General features: G+C 46.8%; 1 protein-coding gene across 3 annotated transcripts in view; it reads left to right on the top strand.

Annotated features, from left to right (window-relative positions):
• The window catches only part of LOC138853770 (pneumococcal serine-rich repeat protein-like), a 71355-nt gene that overhangs the window by 40180 nt on the left and 18541 nt on the right, over positions 1 to 12634 (top strand). The window contains exon 1 of one of the 3 annotated variants that reach the window (XM_070092421.1): positions 9320 to 9422. The exons of the other annotated variants lie outside the window; for them this stretch is intronic. Coding sequence (XP_069948522.1) covers positions 9411 to 9422 — 12 coding nt within the window. The 5' untranslated portion in view covers positions 9320 to 9410. Of the gene's footprint in view, positions 1 to 9319; positions 9423 to 12634 lie in introns of those variants that run through there. 3 annotated transcript variants of the gene reach the window in all.

The following is a 12634-nucleotide window of genomic DNA, read 5'->3' as shown; positions in this document are numbered from 1 at the left end:
TTGTGGTGTTGTAGTATTTCGTGGGTTTATTTTAAGCCAGCCGGCTTAGAATTATCTTCGCGGCAGTGTGGGTGTTCTCAGTGAGGCTTACGACGTTCAACCCATAAGCCCAGCCACTCACGATCACGTGTGTCTCACCATTGCCGGTCTCAGCCCTGTTAACCCATAAACCCAACTACAGTCAGCCATTACCCACTCACCTACCTCATCAGTGTTTTGGTGCACTGATAAGGGTTGTAGCACCATATTTTAAGGACCACATAGGGGGTCAAGAGCTAGAGTGTGTTCGCGCCATCTTTATAAAGCCTCCTGTGTGTGTTATCGCCGATTTAAGCGCAATTCTACGATCATCTGTGCAGAGGACAGCAGCAAGACGACATAAACAATCCATCAATCTCATTCTTCAAGTTGTTACAGCGATAATATTTTTTTTTTAGAGACATTTGCGAGTGTTGAGACATTTCTTTTGTGTTTCCAGTGATTTTTCTCTTAGTGACATTCAGTGACTCTTGATCAGACTCAGTGTTTATCATGTACTGATTGCATTAATTTCTTTTAATCTCCTTAATTCAGTGTTAATTTTTGTGCATTATCTTATGTCTGTTGTGTTGTGTATCTTTTTATACACTTGAAGTAAGTACTTAGTGTTTTTCCTTGTTGTGTGTGCAACATATGAGCAGTATAGAACTTGTGTTTACACTTCAGAATCACCTTGTGTTCTCAGTATTCCAGTGAAGTATTTCAGTAAATTTTTCACCTCATATTCTGCATCACAACTCAGTGTTGTCTGTTATTTTTTTTCTTCCCAGCATTTGTGTATTTTTATTTTGTTCCCTGTGTGTTGAACATTCTTGTGTTCATATTCTTTCATTTAGCCAGTGTCTAATTTGTCTTATTTCCACAGACAATAGTGCCATTATTTTGTGCAAGCAAGAAATCATTTTTTTACAAAATTTTTCACACATCAAGTTTCATTGCAAGAAAATTCTAGTATTGTGTTTATGTTGATGTGTTGTGTTCTGCATCACTGTAAGTGTTCAAACTTTTTTTGTTATGTGTTTTTAGCACCTATTATTTTTCATGTTTTATTGAACAAATTCACTCTTAGTGCAATTTTTAAGTTCTCCTTTTAAAGTAAATTGTTCTTTTGCTTGTTAAGTGTTGTTTAAGTGCAGTTAAGAGTTAAAGTGTTCATTCCTTGATATATTTCTTTTCTTGTGTGTTATAATTTTTATTATTGCACATTGATTCATTTTGCAATAATTCTTGTGCAAATATTGTGTTGCTATTAAAGTTTCCTTGCAGAAAATTTTATGAAGTACTTGTTGATTAGCAATTGTTAATTTGATATATTGCTACAGTTTATTACAGTGCAGTTTCTTATGCTCTGTTCTGTGCATAGTATTTTATTCTGTCTGTGTCATTTTATTTTTATTTCAGTGAATTGTGTGTCTGTTTTAATTTTTGCACAAGTTTATTGAGTCCATTTTATCATTTTATTGTGTATTTCCCTGTTGCATTGAAAGTAAAGACAACTCACTGTGCCATTCATTCAATTTAAAGTAAAAGTTGAGCAAATTAGATTTGAGCAAAGTACAAGTTCTCTTGATTTTCAGTGTTGTTCATTCAGTTGCATAATTTTCTTGTGTGAGTTCTTTGCTTACTGTGTAACTTGTCAATTTTTAATTACTTATGCAGAATAGTTAAGCATTTTCTTCCATTTAAGCTTATTGTGTCATTCTCTCCATTTTTCTTGCCTTATGCACTTCAGTATTTTCACTGAGAAGATGTCCCAGTCACTTTTGAACGTTCACTTAGTGTATCATTCCAGTCAAAGTCAATATGAATCAGTCCACAGTACCAACATTCCCTTACTGACTGAAAGACAATATCTAGCCCTTGAGCAATGTGTTTGTTCTCACAGCTTGTATCTGAGATTTGTTAAAGTGCTGCGAAATGTGAAGTTCAGATTAAGTTCCTATAGATCCGTGAATTACTTATTAACGTAGCCGAGCGGTCAGGCACTAGTAATACTGTCACTCCTGTCTGGACTCCAGCCACAACATCGTGCAGTGCGGGGACATAGTGCTGAGACTACTATCCTTGCGATGGCGACTTGTTCAAGTAGTCGTTCCTTCCCAGGGGACGCTTTGACAAGAACTTTACTTGCAACAAGTTATGCCATCTCTTGCTGATGCCACAAGCCGTTGCAGAAAGACGTTTCTGTGGCTAGTGTGCTCACTTGAGTGTTGTTGTTGTCCCTTGTGTTTCAGATGGTGATCCCATCCTAGTTGACAGTAATCAGTGCATTGTAAGAAGTTATTTCTCGAGTAACTTTCACATGTTAACGTTTGTAAGTGTAGTTTCTTTATAGCTGATACCTCGTGTCACTGTGTGCGACTCAGATTGAATATCAGCATTGTTCACCGTGTTCATTTCTTTTCTCCTGTGTTTGCAGTTTGAGATAGTAGATTCGTTCTCCCTTGCTCATATTGCGTGTTATAGCGTTAATTTTTTCAACCGGGGGGAGTCATCCACTCCACCGAGTTTGTTCTTTCCTCCAGTAAGAAAGAACTGTTACCTTTATTCCAGAACAAACAGCCTACTGGAAGGTTAGCCAGATGGACCTTGACTATCCAAGAGTTCAATCCCACTTTTGAACATTTACCTGGCAAGTCGAATGTAGTCGCTGATGCTTTATCGCGACACGTTAGTGTAGTTACTGCAGATCCTCCATTTACTGTCGAGGATGTCAAAACTGCCCAAAGAACAGATCCCATGTGGTCTGGTGTGATTCGATTCCTGCTCCAGGAAGATCTTATTCTTACTGTGAAGCCACCAGCACCCATTAGTGACTTTGTAATGAGCCAAGAATTACTGTATCGAATAGTCGAGTTGAGTACTCCTAGCAGACGAATTAGTAATTCCACAGTCACTAGTGATTGTAGCTGTATCTTTTGTAGATACTCGTTCAGACTGTCCTCAGTCAAGGCATGTGTTAGCCATTGCAGAGGAATTCGATCCTCCCAGAGATGATAACCATTCTGCATATGTAAACCTTACCCTCGCAGAATTGGGTTTAAATGTACATAGTCTGTATAATTAGATGTCCGAGATGAATGAAATTATCAACTGTGTGTTTTGTCATTAGCTGATCAGTTTGTCAGAAATTTTCGTGTTCACGTTCCCTCCGTATTCTGAGAATTTGACAGTAATAGTCTGAGTGCACCAGATGCTTTTGCTGTTAATTTCACCTTGTATATATATATATTTATTCTTCCTCAGAATCCGTAGAGTGCATGAATACAGATCGATCGATCAATTCCATCCATATTGTACAATGATTTGTTCTTATAGTTGTAATGCATTACGTTAAAACTCATTACGTTAACACCCATTACGTCAAAATCATGTTGTACCATCCATTAGTTCTAAGTTATATATGAATTTGTTATTGTATAGAATCAGCCCAGATCCGCCTGCCTGTTCAGCCTATAGTATAATAGTGTATGTCGGGACGACATACGTAACATGACCGAGCTGTCAGCATAGTTGCTGATCCCTGCATTCCCTGTATTATATAGCATAGCATAGTAGTATCATCCATGTGCTTTAGATACGAGATCCCTTGTAGGCCTGTGGCTTTGTGTGACATCACGGGATGCACATGTGCAGGCTCATACCTCTGCCCCGGCCTCACTCGGCGGCAGACCATTCAGTAGACAGGCAAGGCAGCTGGGCTCCATCCCTCACCATCTCAGTCTGACAATATATATTACCATCCAACAAGTGTGTCTACCTTCAACCTACGATATCTCCATTTAAGAACCCTTACGATACATTAAAGGAAATAAACAATGTGATGTTGAAGCCAAGGCTACTGTTGTGATGTTGCTATGCAGAGCCTCGGTAGGTACTACAGGCGAGCAATAAGTTACACACTAACAGAAAAATCAAAGAAAATTACTTAGAAAATATTGCACATAACGACACTGCAATAATTTGAAAAGTAGAGAGTATACCAGTATTACGGGAATAACAGGAAGTTTGGCCCTCCTGCAACAGGAAGTGTGGCCCCCTTGCAGCAGGAAGTTTGACCCCCTTGCAGCAGGAAGTTTGGCCTCCTTGTAGCAGGAAGTTTGGCCCTCCTGCAGCAGAAAGTTTGGCCCTCTATAGCAGGAAGTTTGGCTCTAGTGCAGCAGGAAGTTTGGCTCTTCTGCAGCAGGAAGTTTGGCCTCTGCACAGAGGTCTGGTCCCTGCAGTAGGAGGTTGGTCTCCGTGTTAAGGAGGTTTGGCCCCCGCAGCAGGAGGTTTGGTCTCCAGAGGCCCACTGCAGCAGGAGGTTAGTCCCTGCAGCAGGAGGTCATCCCCTGCAGAGGCCTGGCCCCGGCAGCAGGAGTGGCTCTGGCCCCTGCAGGTGGGTCATCTCCCACAGGAGGCCTGGGCCTCCTGCAGCAGTGAGGTTTAGCTCTGCAGCAGGAGGTTGTTTGGCTCTGCAGCAGGAGAGTGGCCCCTGCAGCAGAGTCAGCCTGAGGCCTGGCCCCCCAGCAGGAGGTTTGGCCCCTGCAGCAGGGGAGGTCGGCCTCCGTGAGATGGCTGGCCTCGGCAGCAGAGGGGTCAGCCCCCAGAGGCCTGGCCCCCGTACAGGAGCTGGTTCCTCCTGCAGCAGTGGAGGCTTCTGGCCCTCTGGGCAGCAGGAGGTTAGTCTCTGGCAGCAGAGCGTTTGGCCCCCCTGCAGCAGGAGGTTTGGCCCCCCTGCAGCAGGGGAAGTTTGCCTCAAAGCAGAGGTGCTTGGATCCTTCTCCCGTGCAAGCTGACACCTCTCCTGCAGCAGGTGTTTGACCTCTCCTCCTGCAGCAGTGGGAAGTTTGACCCTCCTCCTCCTGCAGCAGGAAGTTTGACCTCCTCTCCTCCTGCAGCAGTTTGACCCTCCTCCTCCTGCAGCAGGAAGTTTGACCCTCCTCCTCCTGCAGCAGGAAGTTTGACCCTCCTCCTCCTGCAGCAGGAAGTTTGACCCTCCTCCTCCTGCAGCAGGAAGTTTGACCCTCCTCCTCCTGCAGCAGGAAGTTTGACCCTCCTCCTCCTGCAGCAGGAAGTTTGACCCTCCTCCTCCTCCTCCTCCTGCAACAGGAAGTTTGACCCTCCTGCAGCAGGAAGTTTGACCCTCCTCCTGCAGCAGGAAGTTTGACCCTCCTCCTGCAGCAGGAAGTTTGACCTCCTTCTGCAGCATGAATTGACCTCCTCTCAGCAGGAAGCCTGACCTCTTCCTCCTGCAGCAGAGCTGACCCTCCTCCTCCTGCAGCCGACCTTCTGCAGCACAGTTTGAACCTCTTCAATCCCGCAGCAGGAAGCTGATCTTCCTCCGGCAGAGAAAGTTTGACCCTCCTCCTGGGCAGCAGAAGTTTGACCTTCCTTCTAATCCTGCAGCAGGAAGTTTGACCTCCTCCTGCAGCAGGAAGTTTGACTCCTCCTCCTGCAGCATGAAGTTTGACCCTCCCTCCTCCCTGCAGCAGGTTTGATCCTCCTCCTGCAGCAGAAAGTTTGACCCTCCTCCTGCAGTGGTAGTGCTGACTTCTCCTCCCAGAATAACCTCCTGCAGCAGTGAAAGTTTGACCCTCCTCCTGCAGCAGGTTGACCTTCCTCTCCTCCTGCAACAGGAAGCTTTGAACCTGCAGGAAGTTTGGATTCCTCCCGCAGCAGGAAGTTTGACCCTCCTCTCCTCCAAAAATAGTCACCTGCAGCAGAGTTTGATCCTCCAAAAGCAGGAAGTTTGATTATTTTTCACCACAAACTCACACACAGCTTTCTGTTAATTGAGTATCAGCCACACTCTCGCCCACTCACTGAGTTTGGTGGTGCCACTACTACTACAACTACTACTACTACCACCACCACTACTGGCCACACACACACGGCCACACACTACACGTACGCCACACACACATTGAGCCATTACCATGATAACTGATCATGAACATATTTCACTGCTACTCAGCGTTCAGCCTCTCTGCCTGCCTCTGAAGTTGATACTGATCATGGCACAGGGCAATCATGGAATGCTTTGGAAACTCTCTTAACATTTGCCAATTTAATGGTTACTTAACTGATACCGACTCACCGAAATTTCAGCGGGCTGTTCAAAGGGTGGCTATTTTTGTTATTAAAGTTGACCTTGGGTGTTCTTAGTATCAACTAAAAAGACGTGAGAGTCTCAATAATCGCACAGTGAAGTGGGAACACAAGATCGACACCTCATCTTAGAAGACGAAAGAACCAGGTGAGACATAATCACGACTTAAAAGATACTCGGAATACTTGAGAGGATGGGAAAAGAGCAGAGGTGGTTGCAGTTGAATAAGAAGACACAGTTGGAACAAACTAAACAGATTACAGAGCACCAGGAGTACGTTTGTCTAGAAAGGACACACACACACACACACACACAGGTCACACACACACATCAATAATACGGTACACTACACACACATGATAACACATGGCACCAGCACACGCCACAACTCCAGGCCACTGGGTAAAAGTGTCCAGCCAAGACGTGCAGAAGATTGAACCAGACTGAGAACAAAACCACTGGCCCCTGAGAGTCTAGTCACACTGATGTGTGTAATGTCATTGCATCTGCCTATTTCATGTTAGTACAATGCATCTACAGCTCTTGGTCTCTGTGTAGATATGCAAAATATGTGAGAGTGAGAGAGGCAACTCAAGAGCAAATATACTAGGGTGGGCCACACAATTTTGGAATAGAATATAAATGTGAGGTGAAAATAGGTAAACAGCATGGAGGGTGAAACAGCATGGAGGGCTGAGCTGGGAGAGTTCGGTAGTGTCTGAGCTGGGAGAGTTCGGTAGTGTCAGCCTGAGCTGGGAGAGTTCGGTAGTGTCAGCCTGAGCTGGGAGAGTTCGGTAGTGTCAGCCTGAGCTGGGAGAGTTCGGTAGTGTCAGCCTGAGCTGGGAGAGTTGGTAGTGTCAGCCTAAGCTGGCAGACTTCAGTGGTGTCAGTCTGAGCTGGCAGACTTCAGTGGTGTCAGTCTGAGCTGACAGACTTCAGTAGTGTCAACAATGAGAATATCGTGCAGTATACCATTAAAGGTTCATCAGCTACGACAGCATCATAGGTCACCTTCCAGCACAGCTGCAGTTACTATCACTTGACAATTATCGTCTCTCAAGATGGCCTCTCCCAGGGTGGCCTCTCCCAGGGTGGCCTCTCCCAGGGTGGCCTCTCCCAGGGTGACCTCTCCCAGGGTGGTCTCTCCCAGGGTGGCCTCTCCCAGGGTGACCTCTCCCAGGGTGACCTCTCCCAGGGTGACCTCTCCCAGGGTGGCCTCTCCCAGGGTAACCTCTCCCACACACAACACACATGGAATCTTTACAACGTATCACCCCACAGCGGTGGCCAGTAAAATTATTAGAAACGGAAGAAAAAAAAAAAGAGGAAGGGAAGAAATACAGATAACATTATATCTGACCATGTTCTGACCCCACCAGTAACGTGGTATGAAAAGTGGTCTACGTGAAGACGGGGAGGAGGGAACGTGTGAGAATGGAAGGAAGGAAGGGAGGGAGGGAGCAAATGAGACAGGAGGGAAGAGAGTGAGCATAAGAGACAGAAGGGAAGGAAGTAGCATATGAGCTTGCAGTGGGAGATAATATATGCTTCAGGGAAGGGAGAAACCATGTGGGACAGGAGAGGTATAAAGAATGTGAAACAGTAGGGATTAAAAAAGAGGCGTATATAGGAGAAAAGTGAACGTAGGGAAAGTCACTAAAAATAGAGGAACAAAAACTCAAAAGATAAGATAAGAGAGATAAGATTTCGTTCGGATTTTTAACCCTGGAGGGTTAGCCACCCAGGATAACCCAAGAAAGTCAGTGCGTCATCGAGGACTGTCTAACTTATTTCCATTGGGGTCCTTAATCTTGTCCCCCAGGATGCGACCCACACCAGTCGACTAACACCCAGGTACCTATTTGCTGCTAGGTGAACAGGACAACAGGTGTAAGGAAACGTGTCGAATGTTTCCACCCGCCGGGAATCGAACCCGGGCCCTCCGTGTGTGAAGCGGGAGCTTTAGCCACCAGGCCACCGGGCGAGGAATATTTAAAACAGTGAGGAGCAGGAAGGGAAGGATGAGTGTTGTGGGAGAAGCACTGGTAAATGGGTAATAGGGACGCGAGAATAAAGAATGGAGTAAAGAGGTGGTGGGTCTGTGCCTCTGCCCGACGCTGAAGTCACCTCACCCTGGAGGAGAGGTCTGGACACCTCAGTGCCTCACTAATAAGTCAGCAACCCATGTTTGGTCTAAACAGCGGAAAGATTTCCCTTTTAGCCCAAATTTACCGTGACTTCCAGCCAGAAACTTTAGTTAATTATGGACCTGGTACGGACTGTGACTAATTATTTGGTATTGTTTTGATTGTGTTACCGTATTTGGAATTTGACAAGAAAACAGCAAAGAATTGACACTGGTTGAATCAGTGTTTATATAACAAAAAAGAATATAAAGGAGACAGAATTATTAATAACGCTTACCTATGGCTATGTTAAAAGGCACTGAATAACAACACTGCCAGTGTTTTGTAAATTTTGCAGCACAGCTTCCACTGTACTGTGTTAGTCTTATTGTGGGGACACACACACTGTGTGTGTGTCCACAATAAGACTAACAGTTACACGGTTATATAGTGAGAAAAAACTAGCAATGTTTCCTAGCCAGTGGTCCATCACACGGGACAAGTCTGGCACACCAGGACCTGATTTCTACTGTATCTAACAGCTAGACATTAAATAACAAGATATCACTGGGACCCTGATTAACATAATTCACTTTGACTTTTTTGGGGGGATTATCTTAGGTAATTTATACATGTTACTGTGTATGATAATTCTACTTATGTGTACCTCTACCTAAATAAACTTTCTTAGAGTATCAAGATATGGTTAGACTCGTTAGTAGGATGATGGCAACATTGTCAAGCAACCACTGTGGAAGACAGAGGGAGAGGAAGTCAAGAACATAACGATGGAAAGGCGCGTGAAAAAGAACATAAAACGACAATGGAGAAAGGGAGGGAATAACGGAGGGAAGGAACGGGAGAGGGGGAAAGCAAAAAAAAAAGCAACTGGGCGGAGTCCTGTTACAGAGGGAGATGGAGGGGATTAGAGATTGAAGGAAGGAAGATGGACGGGAGAAAAAGAGGGAGGTAGGGGAAAGACAAAGGTAGTGGCGTCCCGTAAGGAGGGGAGGTAAGAGTTGTTGGGGGGGGGAGAGAGAGAGAGAGAGAGAGAGAGAGAGAGAGAGAGAGAGAGAGAGGACAGGAAGGCTGGGTATATAAGGCAGAGTAACTCGTTCTTCCAGCACACTGGCGAGCCCAGTCCAGCAGCCAGGATGAAACCCACCGTGAGTCTGCTGTGAGGTGGTAGTGGTGATAGTGGTAGCAGTGGTGATGGTGGTAGCAGTGGTAATGGTGGTAGCAGTGGTGGTGGTAAACCATAATTTTTAAAGGGGTGGAGGGGTAAGCCAGCGGAAGGCCACTGTCAAATGACCAAAAGCTCCAGCTGCAGATCATATGATTAAGACCAGCGTCAAGAAACACTTGTCCTGTTTCCTGACAAACTTTACCTAACCTAACCTAAAGTGGTAGCAGTGATGGTGGTGGCAGTGGTGATAGTGGTAGCAGTGATGGTGGTAGCAGTGATGGTGGTAGCAGTGATGGTGGTAGCAGTGATGGTGGTAGCAGTGATGGTGGTGGCTGATAGTGGTTGTTAATGACAGCTGTACTTGTAGTGGTTTTGATACTTGTGGTTGCGTTAGAAGCAAGGAATGGTGGTAGATTTATGGCAGGGACTGATGGTTGTACTAGTGGTAGTGGTGGTAGTGATAGTAATTGTAAATAACTAACAAAAAGGCACAATACCGTGACTGGAACAATACACAAATAACCCGCACATTAAAGAGAGAAGCTTACGACGACGTTTCGGTCCGACTTGGACCATTGACAAAGTCCAAGTCGGACCGAAACGTCGTCGTAAGCTTCTCTCTTTAATGTGCGGGTTATTTGTGTATAGTAATTGCAGTTTTGGTGGTATGAGGAAGTGTGATAGTGGTTGTGTAAGTGGCAGGAAGTGGTGAGGGTGGTGGTAGTGGTGGTTGTTTGTGACAGGGAGTGATGGTGGTGGTAGTGGTTATGTTAGTGACAAGGGAGGGGTTGTGGTTGTGTTAGTGGCAAAGAGGTCGTGGTGGCTGTGTTACTGGAAGACTGGTGGTGGTGTTGGTGGCAGGGAGTGGTGGTGTTGGTGGCAGGGAGTGGTGGTGGTGGTGTTAGTGGCAGGGAGTGGTGGTGTTAGTGGCAGGGAGTGGTGGTGTTGGTGGCAGGGAGTGGTGGTGGTGGTGGTGTTAGTGGCAGGGAGTGGTGGTGTTAGTGGCAGGGAGTGGTGGTGTTAGTGGCAGGGAGTGGTGGTGTTAGTGGCAGGGAGTGGTGGTGTTAGTGGCAGGAAGTGGTGGTGTTAGTGGCAGGGAGTGGTGGTGTTAGTGGCAGGGAGTGGTGGTGTTAGTGGCAGGGAGTGGTGGTGTTAGTGGCAGGGAGTGGTGGTGTTAGTGGCAGGGAGTGGTGGTGTTAGTGGCAGGGAGTGGTGGTGTTAGTGGCAGGGAGTGGTGGTGTTAGTGGCAGGGAGTGGTGGTGTTAGTGGCAGGGAGTGGTGGTGTTAGTGGCAGGGAGTGGTGGTGTTAGTGGCAGGGAGTGGTGGTGTTAGTGGCAGGGAGTGGTGGTGTTAGTGGCAGGGAGTGGTGGTGTTAGTGGCAGGGAGTGGTGGTGTTGGTGGCAGGAAGTGATGGTGGTGGTTGTGTTGGTGGCAGGGAGTGGTGGTGGTGGTGGTGTTAGTGGCAGGGAGTGGTGGTAGTGGTGGTGTTAGTGGCAGGGAGTGGTGGTGGTGGTGCTAGTGGCAGGGAGTGGTGGTGGTGGTGTTAGTGGCAGGGAGTGGTGGTGGTGTAAATGGCAGGGAGTGGTGGTGTTAGTGGCAGGAAGTGGTGGTGTAAATGGCAGGGAGTGGTGGTGTTAGTGCCAGGGAGTGGTGGTGGTGGTTGTGTTAGTGGCAGGGAGTGGTGGTGGTGGTTGTGTTAGTGGCAGGGAGTGGTGGTGGTGGTTGTGTTAGTGACAGGGAGTGGTGGTGGTGGTTGTTATTGGCAGGGAGTGGTGGTGTTAGTGGCAGGGAGTGGTGGTGGTTGTGGTTGTGTTAGTGGCAGGGAGTGGTGGTGGTGGTTGTGTTAGTGACAGGGAGTGGTGGTGGTTGTTAGTGGCAGGGAGTGGTGGTGGTGGTTGTTAGCGGCAGGGAGTGGTGGTGGTGTTAGTGGCAGGGAGTGGTGGTTGTGGTAGTGTTAGTAGCAGTGGTGGTGGTGATGGTGGTGGTTGTGTTAGTGGTAGGGAATGGTGGTGATTGTGTTAGTGTTAGTGACAGGGAGTGGTGGTGGTAAGGGTCGTGTTAGTGGCAGGGGTCATGTTAGTGGCAGGGAGTGGTGGTGGTTGTTAGTGGCAGGGAGTGGTAGTGGTGGTTGTGTTAGTGGCAGGGAGTGGTGGTGGTGGTTGTGTTAGTGGCGGTCGTTTTAGTGGCAGGAAGTGGTGGTGATGGTGTTAGTGGCAGGGAGTGGTGGTGGTAGGGATCGTGTTAGTGGCGGGGAGTGGTAGTGGTGGTTGTGTTAGTGGCGGGGAGTGGTAGTGGAGGTTGTGTTAGTGGCGGGGAGTGGTAGTGGTGGTTGTGTTAGTGGTGGGGAGTGGTAGTGGTGGTTGTTAGTGGCGGGGAGTGGTAGTGGTGGTTGTTGGTTTAGAAAGACACGTAAGCAAACACTATAACATATTTATTAGAAAACGTTTCGGTCCTGGGACCTTGATCACTTCTAACATACAGAGGTAGAAACACACACACACATATACATATATATATATATATATATATATATATATATATATATATATATATATATATATATAGGCGGAGAGTGAGATGTGACGCACGTGACCTGAGGAATGTCATAAGAACATAATGGAGGAACACTGTAGAAGGCCTACTGGCCCATGCGAGGCAGGTCCTTATCAAAACAACCTCTACCTATGATGAGGACGGGTAGACGATGAAATCATGTGACTCCTGTGTTGTTGGGTTGGTGCTGCTTAAGTATCATGTATGCCAATGTTTTTGAAATTTTGTAGTTTCCAGTGTTGCGTTCTATAGTGTCGGTGACGGCGATTAGTGAGGCTTCTTGGCACCGTCGGCGTCTGAGGTCTGGTTCGGTGAGAACGAGTTGTGCCTCGTTCCAGTTCATCAAATGCCCCGTGGAGTCTCTGTGGAGGACACAGGCGTACCTTACATCGTCTCTGTTAGAGGCATTTCGATGCTCATTCAGGCGGACTGCAAGATCTCTGCCTGTCTCGCCTACATATTTCTTGGGACAGAACCCACAAGGGATAGTGTAGACGCCTGCTGTAGAAGTTAGAGGTGTGGGGCTGCGTTTCGTAGTGAGGTCTTTGATAGATGATGTGTTTATGGTGGAAACGTTTATGTTACTCATAGCAAGTGCCCGGCGAGTATTCGTGGCAACATCGCCACATGGGAGTACTA

The sequence above is a fragment of the Cherax quadricarinatus genome, chromosome 39 (assembly GCF_038502225.1).
Source record: "Cherax quadricarinatus isolate ZL_2023a chromosome 39, ASM3850222v1, whole genome shotgun sequence".
In the NCBI taxonomy this organism is placed as follows: Eukaryota; Metazoa; Arthropoda; class Malacostraca; order Decapoda; family Parastacidae; genus Cherax; species Cherax quadricarinatus.
The sequence above is the reverse complement of the archived record's forward strand: the minus strand, read 5'-3'. Positions and strand labels throughout refer to the sequence as shown.